This window comes from Dama dama, chromosome 26 (genome assembly GCF_033118175.1).
Source record: "Dama dama isolate Ldn47 chromosome 26, ASM3311817v1, whole genome shotgun sequence".
In the NCBI taxonomy this organism is placed as follows: Eukaryota; Metazoa; Chordata; class Mammalia; order Artiodactyla; family Cervidae; genus Dama; species Dama dama.
The window spans coordinates 28,971,069-28,995,692 of NC_083706.1; the positions used below are offsets into that span (position 1 = coordinate 28,971,069).

A 24,624-nucleotide genomic window follows, 5' to 3' on the forward strand; every position below is an offset into this window, starting at 1 on the left:
AGTGTGGAACCTTCACCACCGGGCCTCCAGGGAAGTCACACCTCACCTTTCCTTTTTCCCCATGATTCTCCAGAGGAGAAGAGGTTCTAAAATTGCCTTAAAATTACCATGATATATATTCACTTTTAATCCATTATCTCCCAGCTTTCCCTTTCTTGTTTCTAAGTTACTCCTGTATATGATAGGAAATATAGGCGTTCATCAGTGTAGAAAGCAGTTAGCCTTAGAAAGAATCAGGAAAGACAACGGGAAAAAAACACAACCACCTGTGTTTCCAATTACCAGCAGATGCTTCCATTTATTCTAAGCGTTCTTATTCAGTTAACTGTACAAATTCTTAATCATATAAATGTGATAGTGTTCCAGCCTCATGCTCTTGATTACCCTTGTCTTCCAGTGGATTTCACATGCCTCTTGCTTCTGGTGTCACTTTCCCATGAATGCTATGTCTCGAGCTGCCTGAACTCCAGGTGATATCTGATAAAGAATTCAGCCTGTTGCAGAGTTTATCTTTTTTGTTTTGCTTTATATTTCACTGTGACATTGCAGTACATTTCTCTGAGTCAGCAGCAGGGTGGACCACTCGCTGGTTATAGCTCCATGAATGCCTACTTTCTTTCCATCTTTGCTTTGTGGAGTCATCTGGTCACCATTCATTCATGCCTGGAGTATTACAGTGGGAAAGATCACCAGGCTTCATCTGAAGACTGCCTCACATAGACCTTTAATAAATCAAATGAAGGAGTACGTCTTGGTGAGAATATCCATGATGATGGAGATCAAAGACCCAGAGGCTTGCCTGTATTTCAATCATTCTGAAAATAACAATAGCCCCTGATGACTCAATGGTAAAGAATCTGCCTGCCAATGCAGGCAACTCAGGAGACACAAGTTCAGTCCCTGGGTCGGAAAGATCCCCGGGAGAAGAAAACAGCAACCCATTCCAGTATTCTCGCCTGGGAAATTCCATGGCCAGAGGAAACTGGTAGTCTACAGTCCATGGGGTCACAAAGAATCAGATACAGCACAGCAAAATGCTGGAAAGGGGGAGGAGTGGCAAAATTAGTCTTAAGTAAATTTTGCTTGAAATTTCAAAAACAGCCATTTATTGTATATATATTCTTACAGTGGCCCATACTGTTTAGTCAACCTTATTTTTAAAGTTAATTCATAAGGGAAAAGAAATGAATGAAACAAAATTTCAAAGCCAAGTGGTGGTTCAATATCATGAATGCCCCTGGATATAGCCCTTGCTCTTATATTGCAACTCTGGTTGCTTATTTCCAGTTGAGAGTAGTTATCCTGGGCCACTATTGATTGTTTTCAAAAGTCTTACTACGTGTTCCTATAAAGAAGGGCACTTTTGCTTCATTTTCTTTCATAACTAACGTGGAAGAGGCAGAAAATATCTGCCACTTAGTACGCCTCTCACCTTGCATCACAGTGTGGACCGCAGACCAGCAGCCTTGTCATCCCCACAGAACTTCCTAGAAATGCAGGGTCTCACGCCCCACCCAGACCAAATCTTCATTTTAATAGAATCTCCAAGTGATCTGTGTTCACACTAACGTCTGAGAAGAACTGTTGTAGAACAGCGTCTGAGAGACACCTTTTAGCATAGATATTTAATGTAATTCATAATCACCAGGAGGTAATATGTGAGGGAAAGAGGGAAAAATAAATAATAATTTGAGGAGGCAGAGGATTACACTTCATACACATATAGTCGAAACTTCCTTCTTCCAAATTGACTTTGAACTCCATAAACATAAACATAACTGAATGCCAAAGGAAAAAAAAATAAATGCACTTAGAAGGTTTTATTCCTTACCATTTTCTCACTTTCCTTTTATGTTGTTTATACTAATAATATTTCTATATCTTATTAGTGATCTAGTTTATTTTGATTATATTAAAAAGAAAAAAAAAATCTCACTCGGGCATTTCCCAGCAGGTCTTTGAGGATGTCTGGACAATCTCCCCTCCAGCCTTCTGGAGGTCTTCTTAGTTCTTGAGAGTTCTTAGTCTTAGTTGAGAGTTCTTAGTTCTTAGTCTTCCCAGTTCTTGAGAGATACAGAACCCATGTATCTCTCTTGCAAAAAACAAGTAAAGCATATTTCAGACTTTGTTTAAGCCACTTTTGAAACATTCTACTTGGTTTTATGTACTATACTACCTTGAAAAACAGTTGTGAATTCAACAAAGATGAGCTAGGAGCTATCAAAATTATTAAAATATTTGAGGATTATAGACCCCCAAGGAAAAGATTGGAAGCCCATGTGGTTTGTTTAGAGAAACGAAGCCAGGGGGAAACCTGAGACACATGTTCGTCACCACAGCCTACAACACAAAGCTTTGCAGCTCATGAACATCAAACACAACCATTAGTCACTGCGGCCGGAAATTGAAATTCTAATCACATAAATGGATACAGTATTAATCAGAACACAAAATAACCCATGGTAAAGATGGCACAGGCTTACACTCTAGACATGATTCATAACTGTTATCACACCTCCCAAATGCAGTTACAATGAATATTTATCCTACTGAGTTTCTTTTAACACATATTTTGTCATTCATCTATGCTCATTCACATGTCAATCATTTTTCCCACCTCCCCCCACCTTTGTATCATTAAATCCCTGACTATCTCTCCCCTGGGGCTACTCTCCAATACTCTCTCCAATACTCTGTCTCTGACTTCCCCTACTCCTGCATCCTCATGCAAAGCATGAGTTTCCAAAGTGGGACCTAATTCAAGGATGGGGAGTTTGACTTTTCAGTTTTTTTTATAGATCTCAGGAAAGTAGAACCAAAATTTCAGTTTAGATAAATTGTCAGTTATGATTTCTTATAGCTTAAAAATATCATTTAAAATTTTTCAGCACACTATTGCTTATTTAATCTTTATTTAATCTTATTTTATCCTTACAAGTAAGATAAAAGGCATGATGGATAATGTTGTTATTGGTACCATACCCTTTTGTAAATGGGCTTCCCTGGTGGCTCAGATGGTAAAGAATATGCCTGCAATGCAGAAGACCTGGCTTCTATTCCTGGGTTAGGAAGATCCCCTGGGGAAGGACATGGCAACCCACTCCAGTATTCTTGTCTGGAGAATCCACATGGACAGAGGAGCCTAGCAAGCTACGGTCCTTAGGGTCACAAAGAGTTGGACATGACGGAGTGACTAAGCACACACTATTTGTAGATAAATCTCTAAGTTTGAGGCAAAGCTCAGTAGTGAGACTGAAATACAGTTTTTGTAACCCCTAAGGTATTAATAGTAGTCTTGAAGGACCTCTTGGCTATTTCATCATTATAGTTATTTTTGAAGAAGGTGACACACCCGCGAACATGGAATTATGAAAAGTGTACCACCACTTACAATCTCTGCCAATCAGAAATAAGTGTCCCTGGTAGTCCAGTGGTTAAGACTCTGCTCTCCAAATGCAGGAGGTGTGGATTTGAGCCCTGGTTGGGGAGCTAAGATCCTGCATGTGGCATAGCATGACCAAAAAAAAAAGAAAGAAAGAAGTTCTGAAATCTCAGAAATGTTTCAGCCAGAGGATGCCATGGTCACACAGCAAAGTATCAGGTGATGGAGAGAGCAGGGAGGGGAGCCAGGTGGAGAAAATCAAGTCTTCCAGTCATTTTGTCCTCAACCCCTGCGTTATTGGACTCTTTTTTTTTTTTTGCAGGTTAACTCTCAGCGACAGGAAACTTAGCATTAGCTAGATATCTGAGAACAAGGATAGAGGTCTGATGCCAGCTAAAACCCTGGTTTCTCTCTTTAAATGTCCAAAGAAAATAGAAGACATCGTAAAGCACAGTGAAAACTCAAAACAAGGTGGGGAAGGCCAGACAGGTTCCAGTGCCTGAGAAAGGACCCAGGGGCTGGTAAAGAGATTCTCTCCTCTGCTGTTGCTCTAGCTGCTAATACATATTTGCAGAGTGAATAAGGGAATGATTGGTTGTAGTTTAGAAACCTGTTGTGAAATCACACTATGAATCTGTCAGCTCAGCCTCCTTCTACCTCCCCCCACCTCGCCTCTCCTCATCTTGCCCCGCCCCTCTCCTCCCTTCCCACGTGATGGTGGAAATATGTGCTGCCTTCTATGGTCGGTCTGTAGACCAAGTCCTTTTCCCTACTTGCTGGCATGATTCCTCAAGATTAGTTAAGGCCAAAGTTATTACATTTCTATGTCTCCTGAAGGACACTGTAAATTGTTTGAGCTTCTTCTACTTAGACTACCTTAAACAAAGTCGAAAGACCTGTTTTTCCTCCTTTGCTCATTGTGAATTGCATTTGAAATGCATCTGTGAAACCCTGGGTGGTCGTGTGTGTGTGTGTGTGTGTGTGTGTGTGTGTGTGTGTGTGTGTATTTATACATCCTATATCCGTATTTGAACTGATGGAAAGAAAAGCCCAGGACAAAATGAATGAATTCCCTCAACAGTCTCAAATTTTTCTTCAAATATAGAAACAGGGTGGGAGTTAATAAGTATTTAAAGTACTTGCAAAATACCTTAGTGAGAAGACGTTGATTAATTAAAATGAAGTTTTGTGAGAATCTAATCTAAAATTGAAATGCATGTGTATTTCTGTTTCTATTTTTTAATGTACATTCTCTAGAATGATTAGAAATATTTAATATTGTTAATATTTTCTTTTTAAAGTCATGTATAGTAAGGGCTTAGCAGCCTATCAACTAGAACAGCCATAAATCCACAATATTTTTACAGAGCCCCCAGAACACTAGAAATTCTTCAAGATGATCCAGGTTCTAAAACATTATGTTTCCAAATCTTTTTTCTTGGTCGTATACCTTAGCATTGTGGTTATCAGTTCTTTTCTTTATAGCTGCAGACACACAACAGAGTTTGATATTTTAGGAATCCATTGAAACAAGCTGTTTTGATTTTGTTAATTCTCATGACATTTCTTTCATACAAGAAGAGAACTGTGCTACTTTCCTCTTCATGGGAAGTTAGGTTGACTCACATGCTTGAAAAAAAAAGAACTTATTTTGAAAGTCTATCTTATAATTTCCTGTTTGTAGCATATTAAGTACTGATATTAAGACTTAGAAGAATCCTTACAAGTCACATAGATGAGACCTCTTTGCTCTATGAGTTCTCTGGGCACAGACCCTCCCCATTAGCCCCTTCTCCTCTTCCCTGGTATAGTAATCGGTGAATGATGTAAGGGAAAAATCATAGGTTTACAGGTATGCTCTTCTCAAGTAACTATCTGAAAGATAAAAGAGACGCTAGCCTACAAAATGGAACATAGCCACCTTTTAGAAGATTTGTGAGGGATAGTAGTTTTAGTCCAAGTGCTAACATCTCATCAGTTTGTCCCAATCTCTTGAAGCTGTAGTTGAGCCAAAACTCTCCTGAGCCAAGCTTTCTCGCAAGATTTCCTGTACTTCCTGTTTCTATGTGAGCCAGAAATACCATGAGAATGACCTTCCCTGTGGTATTTCTGCACTTCTACCGTGAATGAAGATAATCCCATACTAGGGAGAATTTTTGTTTTCAATTGTACAGTATTTTTAATTTTCCAAATGTTCTAATGAAGAAGATTCCTCTTTGAGGATGAAAACTTGAGATGGCATTTTCCTGGCCTTTATTTCCACTATGAAGTATTCATGTTCAATGATTCAACATTTTGTAACTTCTCTAAGGTATTTTTACATGGAAATATGTAAAATTATATTGAGAATACAGTGGAAACTTATATCCTTATATAGGATTTTTTAAAAAGTCCTTCTTAAAGGAATGTGCAATGAAGAGTTATATTCTTAATACATTAGTGTATGTAACATATTATATCATATATTTGTTTTCTTTGTTCTTAACCCCTTTGTTCCAAGGGTCAGGATATCCTGATGCTAAGTACTATTACAAAATAACTGAACAAAAATAAAAATAGTCAACCACTTAGGAAACTCTTCAGTTGTTATGTCAAGGAAGTTTGTGACTGAGGAGTCAGTATAAGACACTATTCAGGAAATATGCTAATAGAGGACAGCAGCCTACATGTGCTTATTAAATAAAATTGTCTCAATTCTGGAGAGCTCAAATGCCCCCAACCTGATAGAAGGGTAAGATAAGAACTGGGAGGGCTGTCAAAAGTGGTAGAACTGTCAGACTGAGGCTTAAATCCCTTCATCTCTTAACAAAGAGGGAAGTTTAAAAAGGCCCATCTTTCTCATAAGTGGGTCATTGATTATTTCCTAATTGGGTTGTATGAATATCTGGTTGTTGTAGGAAGAGCTGCTTGGTCAATATTTGAATCATTAAACTCACAAGCAGCAGTGTCCTAAATGTGTTTTATTGTTGTTTCTTGTCCTTAAAGATGTTGACCCTTCTTCACCCATTACGAAAGGTTTGCCAGCATACTTTTCCATCCAGAAAAAAGAAAGCCACTCAATTCAATGTAGAAAACTAAACTTCTCACCCCTGGGTTTAGAGGAATAATCATAATAACAATAACAATGTGACAGTAGCTTTTGCTAGTTTCAACTTTTAAAACATGAGGTGAGGGAGATGAAAATAATACACACCCTACATTGGTCCTTATCCTCTCTCCTAAAGAAACAGCAAATGATTGTGTGATCAAACAACCCCAAAAGGAAAGCAGAACAGGAGCAACAGATTGTACATCAACAAAATAAAATGCCAAGCAAAATAAAACCCTTTGCAATGCTGAGACATGAAAAGGAAAGATGGGATTGTTACAATGGCCTCCCCAAGAAAATAGGAGTTAGCCACGTGAATGTCCAAGTTCAAATTGCTCCTACCAACCCAATTTGCTGGCAAAATACCACCTCACTTTGATTTGTGTCAGGGCTTTTCACACTAGCTCCAGGGGACAACCCCTCTGCTGTGCGAATTCTCACTTCTAGGCTGAGCGCCTCCATCTCTGAACCTCGGGATCCAAGACAGGTGGCCCCTGATTGTCCTCAATTCAACCACTGGTAGGTGGGGGGTGCCATTTGTGGCCCAAATGTCATGTCCCCAGCGCTCTAATCTCTGGAAAGCGATTCTTCAGCACTCTTTTTGCTGTCATTTATGTCCCCAATGGATGTGCTTTAAAATTATTATTCCATCCCAAGCCATGTGTCCAGACTTTGCAACCTCACCGCACGTTTGCATGAGGATCTGGATGCTTCCCCAAGTCACTTCTTTCAAAGTTAGCTCTGGAATGTGATTCACTGTTATTTCCCTTCCAGCCGAAGGGCAGCTGAGGTTACAAAGGGATTGGACTAATAGTCCAAACTTCAGTGAAGTTTGCTGAGAACCAAGTGGCAATGGGGAGGGAGAGTTATGGAGGAGGGGAGTGTGTGGACTGTGGTCCTGGGGAGCAACCCAAGAGCCTTTCGAATAACCCCAGCTCAGCGCAGACTGTGGTGGACCGGCAAGGTGGCCCCCAGCCAGACCTTCCAGAAAGGAGCAGCTGCGAATCCGTCCTGCCAGTGCTCAGCCTCCCCTGTTTTCTCCTCGAGGGCTGGAGCTGGGGAAACTTCTAGGTTTCCTGCACCATGAGGGTGACTCCTTACCTGACCCCTTCAGGTAACTGGCCTCTGGAGTACCCCCTCTGAGAGGCTGGCAAAGAGGAGCCCCCCACCTCTTGGCGTGAAGTCCTCAAGGGCTTAAACAAGCCACTTGACAAACTTTGACAAGCACCAAAACAGAACTGAGAACAAATAAATCGGAAGAAGATAAAAAGCAAAGGCTAAAACCTCAATGGCTTTTTTTTTCCCCCTCTCGGCTGTCGTTCCAGCTGTAGCCTGGGATTAATTAAGTGCTGCGAAGTCAGTGCCTGAGAGAGAAGGGGGGGAAAATGCTTTCTCTCTCTAAGGAAGGAGGACAGGAACCGTTCTCACCAGTGAGAAACCTTGGGAAGTGAGTCGCCCTCGCCGTCAGTGTTGTGGAGGCACTGGAGGGACGGGGGGCTGTGCCAGGCTGGAGGAGGCTTGCCTTTCGGAAGCTGGAGAGGATTTTCCGGGGCTTCGCCTTCCCCTGCCTGGGAAGAATTTCCCCTCTGGTAGCAGCAGCCGCCGCGGCGGCGGCAGCAGCAGCAGCCCGACCTCCTCTTCTGGGGACCAGGGCAGAATGCCTGTGCTCGAGCGCTATTTCCACTCGGCAGAGCTGGGCAGAAGGTGGACGGCCCCAGAAGGTGAGCTGCCCGCCCCGCTGGGCAGCCGGCCGGGGTGCCAGCAGGGGCCGCTGCCCTGGGACTTGCCAGAGATGATCAGGATGGTAAAGCTGGTCTGGAAATCCAAAAGTGAGCTGCAGGCAACCAAACAGAGAGGCATTCTGGAGAATGAAGATGCTCTCCACAGCATTCCAGGTAAACGGACTGGGAGGTGTGAGAGGTACCAGGGCCAAGTCTGAGGACTTTCAAGTCCCTTCCTTGGAGAGCCCAAAATATAAAAATGGGAAAAGGAAGGAAGGCAAACTGTACCGCATAGGGCCCGAGGGTTGTGATTAATGAATGTTTGCTTTTTTATTGAAATGCATCTTAAAATTAAGAGTGATGTGGCAGGAGGAGCCTGAATAGTGGAAAATCAAGAAATCTGGGATCTGGGCTTAAGCTGTCATTTGATTGTCCCGTGGCTTAAGTGAAATTTCCTAAGCTTCAGTCCTGATAAGGAAGGGAAGAAATTGGGCACTTTTTAATGTCTGTCCTGTCTCTGCAATTTCATGTTGATAAGCCAGTTGTCTCTGAGAGAATATTCTTCTTCGGTTGCTTTTTTGTAATGCTTTTTGCAAAGTAAACTATATTTCCTCATTTTAAACTATGGGTTTACAGCATGTATTCCAGTTCCCAGGAATGAGTTTGAACTGAAAATTTTTTATGTCGTGAGAAACTTGATAAACTGCCTTGCCTCAATTTCCCCTTTTGACAAATGACAATAATACAAATTTCCCCATTGATATTAGGAAAAATCAACTCACAAATGTGGAAATGATGATTCATAGGAGCTTTGTCATGTTATAAGAATGTGCTGTGTTTGGGACAGTTGAGAAGAACTTTGCTATATTTTTAACAGTGGGGACCACACCACAAACACATCTAGGATCCCTTTGGAGGATCCCAAGGGACTCTGATAACACCGTCAACTAAAAATGCAGGGTGTGCTTTTCCTTAGGGAATATGTTGGTAGCTATTTGGAAAGTGGTGGTTCACTTTAGAACGAATGTGAGCATGTGTTTATGCATTTGAAGTCTTGGCTAGCCCAATGCGTGGAATCCTGACATGCCATTGGTGGTGAGAGATGGGGAACTAGATGGAAAAGCTATACCAAAAATTACCTCTTCTTCTCATGGAAAGAGACTAGGAAATCAAAACTCAGCTAATTTTGTTTTTAATCATTTATGCAGAAACTTTTTTAAGTTGCCTAATAATCTAAAGAGAACATTATTAAAAAAATAATGCTCTGGGCAAGAGGAAAACAGATTTGAAAGGAATTAAAAAACAAAAAGTGTTGGTCTCTAGTAAACAATGAATACTTAGGAAAGAGAAGGAAACCCATGAGGCTGAGGTTTATGTGGCATTTGGGAGATGGATGCCCAAGGAAATGGGTCTTGGTCAGAAAAAATGAGGTAATGCTAAAGCCATCCCATATTTCATGTGAGTTCAAGAAAAATGGAAAAACCCACCTGGGCAGAAAACTTAACTATGACACTTCAACTTTAACCACTCTTGGTTTGTTTCAGTCTAGTGAATGATTAAAATGCATATTTCAAATTACAACTTTGGTAAAGCTACTTAATCTAACAGATGTTAGTTTGTCTGTAGAGATATGTGTATATTATTATTTATATTATGTGCTAGTGGGCATCTAATTCCTGAAAAAGCAATACTATAGAGAGAAAACAAAAGCCCTACAACTTTTTATCACTTAAAGTTACATTTTTTTCCTGGATGTTGTGAAGTTGAGCTAAACGAGTCTCAATGTGCCCGCGGGCCCCTAACCTCTCCCTCAGTGGAATAGAGATCAGTGGCCGTGCTGGTTCCCAGGGAGGCTGCTCCCTCCTCTGCTGGTACCCTCATCCTGCCTGCCAGGAAGCAAGATCTATTTCAGCACCTCCCCAAAAGCTGCCTGTTTGCCTTCTCTTCCTTCCCTGCCCCCCCAGCCTCAAGGAGATGAGGGGCTCACAGTTTCTGACGTGGACAGAAAGCCATTTTTCATCCATATACGCAGCATGAGTCCGTATGATGAAGCCCCAAGGCGAGTTGCTTCACTTTCCAACTTGTCTTGCTCATCCTCTCATCTTGTTGCTGAGGCCGTGTTACCCCCTCTCATCAAGTGCTCTGTGCCAGTCTCACCCCACCAGCATGATGGTGAGGGACTCAGGAGCACGTGCAGATTATTTCCAAAAGCCTGGCATCTTTCTATTTTTAGAAGGGCTTAAGTTGTGTATGGGGTTTAAGTAGAAGGTTCTTCAGAAAACACCAAGACACCTCGTGCTCTCCTTCTGTCTCTCTCAGATCTGACCCTAGCCTCAGAATCCTCAGACAATTTAGAAATACTTTGACAAATGGAACTATCTCTGTTCCTCCACAGAACCTGAGACTTACCTTATGCTCGGAATGTCTTTTTGACATAGGCAACGGAAAATTTTCATTAAACCTACAAAATCCAGCTCACACATCCCTTTCTTTGTGATGGCTTCTCTGCTTTCCACCCCCCACCCCTAAGTCTTCCCCACAGGCATCTATTCCCTCTCTTTCACATTCTTTACCTGTAAGAACTTCACACATTGCATTTCTAGTACACAACGTTGGCCATGCTAGTAACAAAAAACAGGAAAATTAAATACCATAACATTCTATCTGTGTTTCAACTGCGTGTGATAACAGATAAATAAGTTTACATTTCTAAAAACCATGAAACTGCAGGAATTCTGAAGAGCATCAACAGTCTAGAGAACTTTAGAGACTAAAGTCACCGTTTCTTAGTAAGCTGAATTTAACAGTAAAAGTTCTGGCTTTTCTTTTGCTTAGTGAGTGACATCATTATTTGTCCTTGTACTTCTTAGTTAAGACTGGAACTTTGTTTCATAAGTGAAATAGAAAAGTGCTCTGAGATTTTGCTTAGGTAATAAAGGGAGAAAACAAAAGGATTTGTGGAAAGATAAATGCATACATAAGTTTTCATGAGAAATATTTAAGATGAAGTACACTAAACTGTGGGTGATGGAAGACAGAGAGGAACAAGGTCTCCTGAAGAGAGTAAGCAAGTTCTACAGAGGAGGTCATACATGGGAATATCTTTGTTAGAGACTAATGCAACTTTTAAAGCAATAGGATGGATTTTGTTTGTTTTTTAAGTCTTTATTTAACAGAAAAGGACCAAAGGGTAAATAGCACAGAAGTACTAATTATTACTTTTTTTTTAATTGGAGTATAATTGCTTCACTAATGTTTCTGCTATACATCAGCCTGAGTCAACTACAAGTGTACATTTATCCCCTCCCTCTTAAGTCTCCCTCCCACCTCCCTCTATGTCATCACAGAGCACTGAGCTGAGCTCTTTGTGCTATATAGCAGCTTCCCACTAGCTATCTATTTTACACGTGGTCATGTATATAAATCAATGCTACTGTCTCATTTGGTCCCACCTTCTCCTTTCCTCCCACTCCCCTCCACCCTCCAAGCCCCATCCCCATGTCCAGAAGACTGATCTTAAAAAAAAAAAAAAAAAGCAATATGTTGGGGGAGAGAATGGGAGTTGATAGGACAAAGAGAGAGTCTCAGCTTCACACATCTTGGAGCGTGCTTCTAGGCATGGCCCCAGGAGCTGGACAATTGGCAGAGGCACTGCTTGCCCCAGAGAGGGACTCTGGAATGTATCGGCATGCTCAGATTTGGAGTTTTATCTCAGGTCCTTAACTTGTACCCAAGTATTTAATCTTATTAATGCTCATCATTTTCCCTTTATGAAGCAAATGAAGGATGCCCTAATTGTCTAGTTAACACAAACGGGACAAACAGGAATTTAAAGACTAAACAACTTGTCCAGACTCACATTGTGTCAGAATCAGACCATCTCAATCTTCCCAACTCTAATCCACAAAACTAATGTGATCAGGACACAAGCTGAGTAATTTAAATTTAAACCAAGACATTGTTTTATGGGTTATATATTGATGAGCAAACATGTGGACTCGGGAGGTAAGGTAAATCTTGGTCCACGCAGAAAAAATAAAATTACCATGCAAAATAAGTCAAAGAATTGTGCCTCCTTTACATTTTTAAACTCATTTTGTGGGCTTAGGTTTAAGTCAAGGTTCCAGTGCTGGGAAGATTCCCGGGGGAGATGCCCATCTATTATCAGTAGAAAATAAGCTTTCAAGCATGGTGGTGAGAGCATGCCCAGAAGAGGGGAGTAGGGAGAAGTAAGAAGGACAGAGAATAAATAAACAGTTTCTTAAATGCTGTGAGTGCAAATATTATTCTAATTGTGATTCTAGTCAGCAACTTAAGACTAGACATCCCCTAGCAGGACTTGGTCTTAGTTGAATAAATAATTTGATTTCAGAATTCAACCAAATAACTGCAAGCTCTGTAGCTGTGGAACTTACCTTTCATTTTGATATCTATGGTCTAAATTTTACATTATGTTTTACTTATTCATTAAGCTTGTTTCCATTTCAATAAACTTTGGTTATAGAAATATATAAAACATATACCTCCCTCAAAAAGAAAAAAGCATTCATTTTCCCCATAGCCATTATAACGTGTCCTGTCTTCAAGGAGAATAAAAATATCAGAAATTTGCTTTATACTGAGCCCTGAAAATCGAATGACTTCAGAAGAGAAAATATCTAAAAACAATTCACTGACTCCAGAAAGTAAAATTCAAATTGACAAAGGGGCTATTTTTAAATATCTCAAGTATCAAGCATGATATACATTTAATATGTTGAAGACTGAAATTTTTATTATTATAAAACCAGGAGCATTTATTAGACTATAATATACACCAGGGACTGTGATAAGTGCCAAAGATTCATGGAGCAATCAAACTTAATAAAAGAACAATTATGAATTTATGAATCAGAATTCCATCTAGAACTTCACTTTGAAAACAAGCATTTGTTAGTTTAAACCTCTATGTCAACTCAAAGTATTGGCTATAAAAACTGGCCAGTAAAATTCAAAAACTCTAGTAAAAAATTCAAGCATACTTTCAAATACTCCTCATTATTAATGATTTCATTCACAGCAGGACAAATTGCTTTGATCAAAGAATCAATTGGTCTTAACAGTAGATAACTTGACATTAATTCATAACATTTTTCTGTGTTCTTGTAGACATTACCCTCCTCTCAATCTGCTGTTGTTGCTTAGTTGCTAAGTCATGTCTGAATCCTTTGCAACCCCAGGGATGGTAACCCATCAGGCTCCTCTGTCCATGGGATTTACCAGGCAAGAATTCTGGAGTGGGTGGCCATTTTCTTCTCCAGGGAATCTTCGCAAGCCACAGATCAAATCCACATCTCCTGCATTGGCAGGCAGATTCTTTACCACTGAGCCACCAGGGAAGACCGCTCAATCTGCAGCTACTGCATAATAATCACTGACAAGTCAATCCAGTCTTTAAATGTGAATGCAAAATTGAATGAAAACTGGGACACATCATCTCACTTTGAACTAAACCTGTTCTTCATCTGACTTCCTAGTTTTCATAAGTGGCATCACACCTGCAAAAACCCAGGTTCAAAACTTCTCCCTTCAGCTCTCCAAGTCCACTTGGCTCCAAGTCCATAAAATAAGTTAAGAGTACCAGGGTGTCGTTGTAGTATTGAGATTTTTAAAAGTTTAAGACCTGCCTCTCTGTTGTGAACTGTGTAAACTGTACAAGTTACTTCACTTTTCTGCATCTCCATTTCCCCTCCTTTAAAAAAAGGGAGTTAAAACAGCAACCTCTGCAAAAGGTGAGGATTAAATGAGATGATATTAAAAAGTACCTTAAAAAGAGCCTATATCCTACCCCATTCTCAATAAATGTTCACTATCATAATTATTGATATTGCTGCTATTTCCTCAACAACTTACATCCATTGTTTTCTTTCTATTCCATTACATGACCCTGAGCTAAACCTCAGGTTGTTTGGTCTATTATCTTCCAATAGCCTCAAACGCCAGTACTGTCTTTGCACCCCTTATTTGTCCTCCGTCATTTAGATAAATAACATCAAAAGAAAAATCAGAATACAGCCCCCTTTCAAAATCATTCAGTGATTTTCCATTGCCTATGAAGATAACCCAAATTCTATTATTCTGCATCCAAAGCTCTCCACTCTCTGAAACTAGTTTACTTTCCCCACCTTATTTGTCATTATTGCCCTCTAAGCCCTTGTATTCCACTGTGACAGGACAAGCATCCCACAGCCTCCAACTTGCTTTCTGCTTATCATCGCAAATACCTAAAATTACTTTACTTGCCTCCGTATCCCCAATTCCTGTCATCACTGAGGACCACACTCATGTGTCATACCGTCCACAAAGTCTCTCTTGAGGTCACCGAGGAAGTGTGCCTTTCACTTCTGAAGTCTCACTGAACTTTCTTTGTATTTATTTCACAGGCAAATCACTTCTTTATTTTATTATAATTAATATGTATTTTCTTCCTCCCCTCCTAGATTTTCAGCTTTTTGAGAATCTGGAGAACATTCTATTTTCTTTGTGTTCTCCCTAGCATCTTTCACATGTCAGCCGCTCAATACACTTTGATAAGTGAAAAAAAGGAAAATTATCAGAAGGAATAAAATAGCTTACAAGTTGCCATTAAATGCATGAATGAACTTTTTTTCTAGGCACAGATTACTTAAGAAATGTGAATTCCAGCTCTTCCTTTTAATGGAATTATTTTTAAACTTATGTTCTGGCAAAAGATCAGGATTAGTCATTACAGCTTTTAAAGGAAAAGAAAAGAATACACAAGAGTGAATTTCAAAACCATTAAAAAGTTATCAAGTATGTGCAGAACTCATATGAGACAGTTCTCTCTTCATATAGAGGAGTTGTCATGTACTGATAATTATCAAATTTTAGAGTAAATGCATGTAAATTATGCCTGCTTTCATATACTTTTAAAATAATTACTCTGTTCATGAATCTTGGAACATTTTACATCAACTAAAGTTTCAAAAGTTGCTTCTTTTACAGATAACACTCCGTATATTCCTCAACGTAATTTCAAAAATAGATGCGGAAGGTGTGTGTTTACCCGGTTCTACAAATGAGCTTTTGAGGGGATGAAGCTGAATGGAGGATGTTATTCCCACGTCCTCTGCTCTTTGCCTAGAAACAGCTTCTTTTTTCTTTTCTCTCTCTCCTTCTTTTTTTAAAACAAGGCTGGTTTCACTGGACAGCAAAGCATTGACGTTTGTATCTAATTTCTAAAAGGAAAACATTAGAAACGTTATTGTTAAAAGACCAAAAGCTCCAAGTTATTTTTTAATTCACAGAAGTAGCTGAAAGTGTGTGCTGTCTCCTATTATGTGATTATTTTCTCTCTTTAATTATCAATACACTTCAAAGTACATGGTAGGTACATATCACCATATGAAAAATATGATACAAAGCAAACTCAAAGTACTTGTGATTTAACACAGTGCACTTGCCTGGATGTACTCACAATGTAGACCTTGTTCTTTGTTTTTCTGTTTATGTCTCTCTGCCTTTCCATGTATTTGTATTTAGAATTGACTTTAATCTCTTTGTGTGTGTGCTCAGTTGCACTGGATTTGTTGCATTGTGACCCCATGGACTGTAGCCTGCCAGGCTCCTCTGATGGATTTTCCCAGGTGAGCCTGCTGGAGAGGGTTGCCATTTCCTCATCCATGGGATCATCCTGACTCAAGGATCAAACCTGTGTCTCCTATGTCTCCTGCATTTCAGGCAGATTCTTTTACTGCTGAGCCACTGGGAAAGCCCTAAAATACTAAGAGGGCACTCCAAGAGTTTGGATTTGTATCTGTGTACTTGTCTCAAATTTCCTCAAACTACAAACTTATCAGAGACCCTTGCTTCAGAGTACTTCTCACCTAAAGCAATACAGATGGCATGATATTTTATAAATTATACAGTGAGCCCCTGTCCTGAGCATTTTGTTATGACTACCTGTGCTTGGTCACTCATTCACGTCCGACTCTTGTGGCCCCATAGACTGTACCCCGCCAGGCTCCTCTGTCCATGGGATTCTCCAGGCAAGAATACTGGAGTCAGCTGCCATTTCCTTCTCTAGGGATCTTCCCAACCCAGGGATCGAGCCCACATCTCCTGCATTGCAGTCAGAGTCTTTACCGACTGTGAGAGAAACCTTGTATTACTATAGAAGAACCTATAGGTTACTATCTTTATCATTAGGAACAAGATAAAACCTAAAAGTCAGTCTTGTGTGCAATTGAAAAGCATAATTGACAAGACAAAGCAGGGTTTAGTTGTATATGGTCTTAAAAGTGAGTCCAAGGGGCCAAGCCTATTCCAGAAAACAAAATCCCTGGAGATAAAAAGATAAATTTTGAAAGAGATTGAGTAGCATGCTATTGCATGTACCTGGTAGTAGAAATTGGAAGGTGGAAAAGCCAAAAAATTGTAAAATAAAATCAAGGTGAGAGATATAATGGGAATGAATGCAGATCTTTGGTCAAAGTATTGAAAAAGAAAATTAAATAGTCAAGGGTATAGTCAAGACATATAATGTAATCATTAGAAGTTTTCCCATTGAATCCCCAAATGTTCCTCAACCTCTGGAATTAAAGCCAAAACACAAGATTCTCTTTTTTACTTCCTTCTCCATCTTTTTTTTTTTTGGGGGGGGGGGGGCATGGCACACAAATATTAATATCTTACAGAAATCTATAGACTTGATGAACGTTTCATAAAACCCCAAAACATACTCATTTAGAGGATCTCTGACCAAAAAAAATCATTCAAAAATTAGAATTTGCTGAAGAAAATGACTGAGAAAGAAAAGAGAAGGGGACAGGTAGAGCCAAGCATAGGGCACCAAGGAGAAGGAAGAAAGATGAGGTCACTGCAGAAAAATTGGATCCAAGTATAAGAAAGTGTCAGTCGCCCAGTTGTGTCCAGGTCTTCATGACTCCATGGACCTGTAGCCAGCCAGGTTCCTCTGTCCACGGAATTTTCCAGGCAAGAATACTGGAGTGGGTTGCCATTCCCTCCTCCAGGGAATCTTCCCAACCCAGGGATCAAACATGGGCCTCCCGCATTGCAGGCAGATTCTTTACCATCTGAGCCACCAGGGAAGTAGCTAAACCTAAGAAGCATAATCAAAAACACATACAGAAATAAAGAGGAAAGCAGTCACTGTTAAAAACATTTGTCACAGGGATCTCACATTTCCACATTCAAAGGTAAAATAAATGTACTTGGTTTCTTTTCATCCCCTAATGAAATCTTCCTCTTGAACCCACCCTAATGAGAGGTAAGAAAATTTGAACTAGTTAGCAAGGTGGTGGCCAGTTTCTTCGGGACGAAGTGACTTCTCTTGGGTGAATACTTCCTCCCCTTGCTCCTCTCCAGGGCGCTCTCTGATGGCTGTGTCTCAGGTTCCCACATGCTCATCTGAGGGTTTCAACCACACACAAGGCAAAGCGGCAGTCTGAGACAGGGAACCGTGTCCATCTGACCACTGGGTTCTGTCTGATTCTCCTCCCTACAGTCCTCCAGTGTGTCAGGAACAGATGGCCTAACCCATAGCACCTTTCCCAAGAGGAGGAAGCTTCAGTGTTGAAGGGAAAAGAAACCATATCCACAGCCTACCTCTCAGTGTTAGTGAGATCTGATAAATGAGAGTGCCTTTATCTTTTCACAAAAGCCGATTCTTAAGATCATTGTTCTGCCACACACACACACACACACACACAAATAAAACAAAAAGCCTTACTCTGATGAAATGATGAATAGTCACTCCTTCTTTCTCTTTTCCTTCTTACTACGGTATTCCTAACCATACCCAATGGATGCCTCTGGTGAGGTGGATGGGGAAGATACACACAAGAGTGTGCAAAAGAAGAATCACATGGATCTCTTTCTAAAAATGTGATCTCCGTGATGCACTGGTGTGCCGCTATGTGCTGAGCCGTGTGCTTGAGAACTGCCTACTCAATATTATTTATTTTGGTTACATTCCCATGCATGTGCTGAGTCCAATCATTCTCCCCTTTCTACTCCCTCTCTCTTTCTCTTGAAATATGCTCGTGCATTTCAGCAACCATCTCAGGATTCTGACACAGAAAGGTTCAACTGAATGATCATAATGCGTGAAACAGGACGCCTACAAGTCACACTTTTCTGATCAGGTTCCCCGTTGAAAGCTGAAGTTTTATATCTAATGCAAATTGAAACTGTTGTCATAATCATACAGACATTGTACTTGGGTCAGGTCTGATACATTATCACTGCTTGAATGTGCTAATTGGAAATCTCTGAGAGTTCTTTTTCTCCTTTCTCTGCACCTTGCCCCTAGGGAGAAGATTAGGTTGGAGGGCACTGGGAGAAGTGTATTGGTATGAAGAGCAGGATGGCTACATATTATAAGAGGGGTCCTTATTTTTTCCAGTGTTGTAACAGGAACCATTATTGCCTCCTCCATGGTCGCTGATACTTCTTCTCCTTCTCTGCCCTCTCTATATCTCAGTTGAGGTTGAGATACATTTTTTTGTGCCCTCGTTATCTCTTTTGAATAGTAGTTGAGTTCTGTGATGTTTTACTTGGAGTAGTACATAATTCTACAATAGAACAAAAGAAAATATTTCCTTCTCAATTAAATCAGTATATAAAATCAATAACTGTGAATTCACTGGACTTATAAACTCTAAAGCAGGTGATTTCTACCCTCCTAAATCCTGAATGCCCTATTCTTTGATTTGTTGATGCATGCACCTAGAATGTGAACAGATAAAATTGGCCAAAAACAAATTTGGTGTTGAAAACATTTTTGAAAATATTTCGAACACTCCAAAAATAATTAGAAACATTCTAGGAGGTCACAGAATGGAAAATGATGTTTCAATATGATGTTCAAGTATTTAGCTTATTCTACAATACAATAAGCATCAGTTGAATGGGAATGTATTCCCCGTTTAGAAATAGAAGAAATTGAGACCTATATTTACTGGTTGTTTATTCAAGATACTCAGAAAGGAAAGTAAGTGATTAAAATTTCTAGATTTATTCAATTATTTAATTGAACAACTATCTTCTGAGTGTCTACTCAGTCCACAGCATTGTTACTATCCCTGAGAGGAAAGCAGAATGAAATGAGATACAACCTGTTAGAAAATACAGGTCTACAAACAAACTGATATTGAGGTAGAATGGCATATGTTTTAAGATATAGTAGAGACAATACTCTGTAGAAACACTGAAGAAGGACCAAGTCTATTGATTCAACTAAGTTTTGTTGTTTTTTTTTAAGTGATTATCATGTGCCAGTCTTGGTTCCTTAAAAAATAAAAATTCATGAACCAAGAAAGTTGAGGTAAATGGATGAATAGATGAATAGATGCACAGACGTAGACAGACAGAGCAAGCTAAGTAGGTGACATGTGTTAAACTGGAGGTACCTACGCTGGGCTTCCTCAGTGGCTCAGTGGTAAAGAATCCACCTGCAATAAGGAGACACAGGAGATATGGGTTTGATTCCTGGGTTGGAAAGATCCCCTGGAAGAGGGCATGACAACCCCCCCTCACCCCAGTATTCTTGCCAGAAAGATCCCATGGACAGAGAGCTTGGTAGGCTGTGGTCCATGGGGTCACAAAGAGTCAGACACCACTGAAGCAGCTGAGCGCACACACATACCTACACAAAGTCAGTTCCAACACACAAGAGAGTGATTAACTCTGTCTGAATTCTGGGTGGTAAATGAGTCTTCAGAGGGGAGGTTATTTTGAGGTACCATTCAAAGTAAATTACATTTCTCCAAATGAAGAAGACATGGAGGACATTTCAGAAAAAAGAAATAGTGTAACAAAAAAGAAATAGTGTAATTCAGGGAATTCTGGCAATGCCAAGTCGTGAGATATGAGTATTTCAGGAAGATGAGGAATACTTCTAAGAATAAGACTATAAAGGCATACTTGGGGGCAGGTTACCAAGGGCTTAATCTGCCTTTCTAAGGAATGTTTCCTCCAGGCAATGAGAAGATTTCAAATAATTTTAATGAGAAGTAATAAATTTTACATTTTAGAAAGGTCACTCTAGCAACAGAGGCTGGTGGAGAGCTGGACTTGGGTAAGTCCAATGAATTACCAATGAATTTACCAATTTACCAATTACCAATGAATTTCTAACCATCAGTTTAATGTTCATTGAAAATTTTGAGATGGTAAATATTTTTCTTTAACTTACAAACCAACTTTCCCAAGTGCTATAGCATCTTACGAGAAATAAGACACAAATCATCAAGCCAACACCCTTTACCACCTGACACCACCCTATCCTGAAGAATTTTATCCCTGATGTTCTTTTACCCAGACCTCCCTTTCAAAATCATGCTCATCTTCTCCCCAAATTCAAAACCTGACACAATGTATCCTCCCAATCTCAGAGCACTCTATCCCTCTTACTTTGCCAAGTTATGCTTCTTCCTGTCTTCAGGTTGCCATGATTTTTTTAAGCAAACAACTTTTTCAAGGCTATGTGTCACAGGATGGATGAGAAAATGTATAAGAAAAACTCAGTTCTTATGTAGCTTATAATGTATTGAGTTAGACAGAATTACTTACTCAAATACAAAAGAGTGTGACAGATACTCCATGAGGACTGGACATTAACTCACCCATCTCTGTAGTGAGAAAGACTCTGTGTGGACTGGTCATGATAGCTATGTCTTTAAAATAGTTAAGATCTCAACAAGATGTGACAAGGTGACTTTCTTAGTGAAGGAATTAATATGAATATAGGTACAGAAGCAGAAAAGCACAAGAAACTGTTGAGAAATGAAGATTAGTCAAGTTAACTTGCTCTGATATTTGGCATAAAGAGTAGTGGGGGAAAAAAATGAAGACATGATATCAAAAGGACCAGAGTGCACATGAACAAGAAATCTTAACTTTTGTAGAACTACTGAAAAATGCTAAGGGGAAAGTAGAGAATTCTTTGCACTGTGTAATAGAAAGTGCCTTTAAGATCATCTAGTTAAACCTCTGCATTTTCTTAGGTAAGAAAGTTTGACGTACTTAGAGGTTACACAATATACTTGGAAACAATTCATGGTTCCTTGATGTGCAGCCATGCTGTTGACTAAGCCATGCTTTCTGCCATGGTCCGAACTTTGTCTCTCAACTCCAAAAATACCTCTCTACGCGATAATCTCTCTAAATCTAATTTTCTATCCTTTTCATCCCAAGTGCCAGCATCTCTGTGCCTGCATTCTGTAAGTATGTGTTGTCCATCTTAAATACAAGTGAGAATTATAGATGTACTAATAACTGCTTACTTAAGTGTGTATGTATACAGGTATCTTTCTTGTTTTCAACTATAAATTGTTGTGGGCAAGTCCCAAGCCCTCTCTTTGTGAATTTCCCCATCTAGAGTGTCTGCAGTGCACTAAAAGGGCAGTTGTTCACCAGAAAAGAATGTTAGAGGTGAGAATTTAAACAGGATGGTGAGGCTAAAGGAAGTTACATATAAGATAAATAGAGATGGTAGTTGCTGGTTGCTAAAACCATCATAAATGAAATATGTCTGTGACCCTGTTCTGCTTATTTCTGCCTGTCACTTGGAGACAGAATTTCAGGGTGGGGGAATGGTGGGCCAGACAGAGCCAGTGCGTGTGGCTGTTGGTAGCTTAGGTCTGTAGTACATTTGCCCATAAACCATTGAGGATTAACCTCTTGATCCCTCAGGTTCTATTTGCAAACATCAGTCTGGAGTTCAGAAAGCAAGTTGAAGATTTAGCTACATTTAGGCGAGATTTGAAGAAGCCCGTCCTTAACCATCCATTTTTTCTCTTGCTTGCTTCTATAAGGTGTTTGTGTTTGCAAAGGAAGAGTATAGCCTTTCGTGGCCATTTTTCCTCCTTTTTCCTCTGAAACGCTCTCCTTTCTCTCTGAAGCCTTCTTGGCTGCTTGAATTGTACCATTCACAGCCTGCTTGCTGGTTACCACCCAAATAAGGTAATAGAAACATAATTGAAGTGGCTTCTTCTTTTTAATGAACAATAGACCTTGTTCCGTTAAAAATAGGACCCAATTCTGAATCATTACAGAAACTTTTTTGATGTTTAAAAAGAAATGTCAGTGACTATGAGGGAGGTGGCGGCGGACAGAGTTTTCTGATGTTGTTCTTAATTATTTGTACTTCATGCTCCCCGTACCTCGGGCTCTAGCTGAGGCAGAAACGGTGAGATGCCACAAAATAACCCTCTCTCGAAGTATATTTGGCCTGACAGGAAACAGGAAATACCAGAAAAGATCACAAGAAAAGCTGTAATCATAAGATTTCTAGCCTAATTCTTTTGACGTCAGCAGTTTAGATAAGTCAGATAAGCAATCACAAGCATCCGCGGGCGCTACAGTGCCAATCCAAATACCCCGAGTGCATCTTCCACCCTTTTGAACTCTCTCGTTGTTGTTTTGCCCCTGCCCTCCTCTCTTCCCCACAAGAAGCATATCCTGAAATTGTGAATTATGGATTAATGTCAACATTAAGGTATTCAGAGACATTACACAGAGCTTCTAAATTGGTCCTATAGCCAATTCAGCTTGCTCAGGGCATTATAAATCTCGGATGAAGCTGACTGTTAATAAGATGTAGAAACTAACTCTGGTTTGTCTCAGAAGGAGTTTGCTTCCTAAAGTTTAACTTTCCCAATCTTAACAACTAAGCTATGGCTACCACATGTCTTTGATAATAGGCTAAAAGATATATTACCCTACCCAAAATATACCAAAGTATTCAGTGACTCCAATCATCATTATTATCACTTTTCTTTGGGCATCACCACCTCCATTCCACAACAACAAATTATTTATGGATTGGTTAGAGATACACAACACATGGAATATATTCCCCTATGAAAAGTTTTTAAAACTTCAGAACCAAAACTATGGAATTCAACCATTAGGTCATAAGCAAAGGCACATGTATGAGCTGTTCAGAGGATGAGGTAAGAGATTAAATCAAGATTTAAATCAATATTGCAATAACGTGTAAATTTAAAATAAAAAATGTTGAGAAGAACTTATTTATACGGCATCTAATTCTAAAAAGATTTGTAAGCTTCTGAGAAGGTCATAATAAGCCATAAGTATACAAAGACATCCTGTCTGGATAAAAGACAAAAACCATATAGTAAAGTAGGAGGGAAGGAGAATAAATATACAAAGTGATTGAGCAAAACTGAGATTTGAACTTCCTAGCAGGCAGGGTGAAAGGGGAAAGAGTATGATTACAGCATTCATTGAAAAAAATTTTTTTCCTGGCTTTGAGTATGTGGAGCAAGTTTTGATGAGGATTCCCTGTATGATGATGATGTCCTTTTTAGGAGTTTAATATGCAGCTATATAGAGGTTCATCAGTTTTACAGACTTTCTCAGTGATAGATGGTTCCATAGAGACTATTCCATAGTCTATTCATAGTCTCAATGAATAGTCCATAGAGACTATTCATTGGGGAGACAAAAGTGAGGTGGCCCAACTGTGACTTTGGGGTGGTCTGACCTAAGCAGTCAGCATAAAAATGGGTCAAGAACACGTGCATAACTATGGGAGTGAGAATGAAAGTGTGTAACCTCAGGGAGGAAATGCAAGCTTCAGCTGAGGGTTCAGTTCTTATGAATGTACTAAATTAGGCTATAGCCACTGGGACATCCAACAGTTCTACTAATCTCCTAATGGGCGTACCTGCTTTTATAATCATTAACATGCAAAGAGAAAAATGAAGAAGCAAATGCTTCCTCTTAGATGGTAGAAGTGATTTTATATTTGTCTTTGGTCATGCCGGACATTTGGCTGTAATTAAATACCTATTGGTAAGGAGTCCTGATTAACACATGGATGATTCTTGAGGCTTTACTGGATTTTTTTACCTGCTACTCTTTACTTTGAGTACCAAAACTAAGCCCTTTATTTCATCCATGTTTCCCCAGCATATGAACCCATGTAGATGCTCAAAACTTACATGTTGTATTAAAAGTTCAGAGTAAATAATATCTGAATGCATTTTTCATTTTATTTGAACCCACTTCCTATACTTCACCTAACATTCTGCTCAGTGAAAGCCCTTTTAATACTTCCCATGGATTCAGAAAATTGGAAAAAATATATGTGTTCAGATTAAGAGATAAATACTATATTCACGGAAGCACAGTAAGTATTGAAAAGAAGTGGATTTATTTCTATTCAGTGAAAAAGTGATGAGCAGCTGGGTGTCACTGTGTCAAGAGCTGCAGTCCAGACATCTTTTCTGAGACCACTGCCAAATAAAACTTACCAAGGAGGGTTACCGAGGAGTGTGTGTTGGGACAAATTAATGTCAGAAAGAAAACAGGCTTTTGCTTTGCCCAATTATTATATACTGGGCAATGATCTTGCAAAATAAGTAAGGAAAAGAGTAGAAGAT

General features: G+C 39.6%; 1 protein-coding gene and 1 long non-coding RNA gene across 7 annotated transcripts in view; one reads left to right on the top strand and one right to left on the bottom strand.

Annotated features, from left to right (window-relative positions):
- PDE7B (phosphodiesterase 7B) overlaps positions 1–24,624 on the top strand; it is a 344,452-nt gene that overhangs the window by 178,350 nt on the left and 141,478 nt on the right. The window contains exon 1 of one of the 3 annotated variants that reach the window (XM_061130039.1): positions 7,910–8,365. The exons of the other annotated variants lie outside the window; for them this stretch is intronic. Coding sequence (XP_060986022.1) covers positions 8,128–8,365 — 238 coding nt within the window. The 5' untranslated portion in view covers positions 7,910–8,127. Of the gene's footprint in view, positions 1–7,909; positions 8,366–24,624 lie in introns of those variants that run through there. 3 annotated transcript variants of the gene reach the window in all.
- Positions 1–24,624, bottom strand: part of LOC133047000 (uncharacterized) — a 124,554-nt gene that overhangs the window by 40,174 nt on the left and 59,756 nt on the right. For 2 of the 4 annotated variants that reach the window (XR_009690639.1, XR_009690638.1), the window contains one exon: positions 14,866–15,429. This is a non-coding gene — a long non-coding RNA (uncharacterized LOC133047000). Of the gene's footprint in view, positions 1–312; positions 723–14,865; positions 15,430–24,624 lie in introns of those variants that run through there. The other 2 variants (XR_009690641.1, XR_009690640.1) reach the window with 2 other exon arrangements.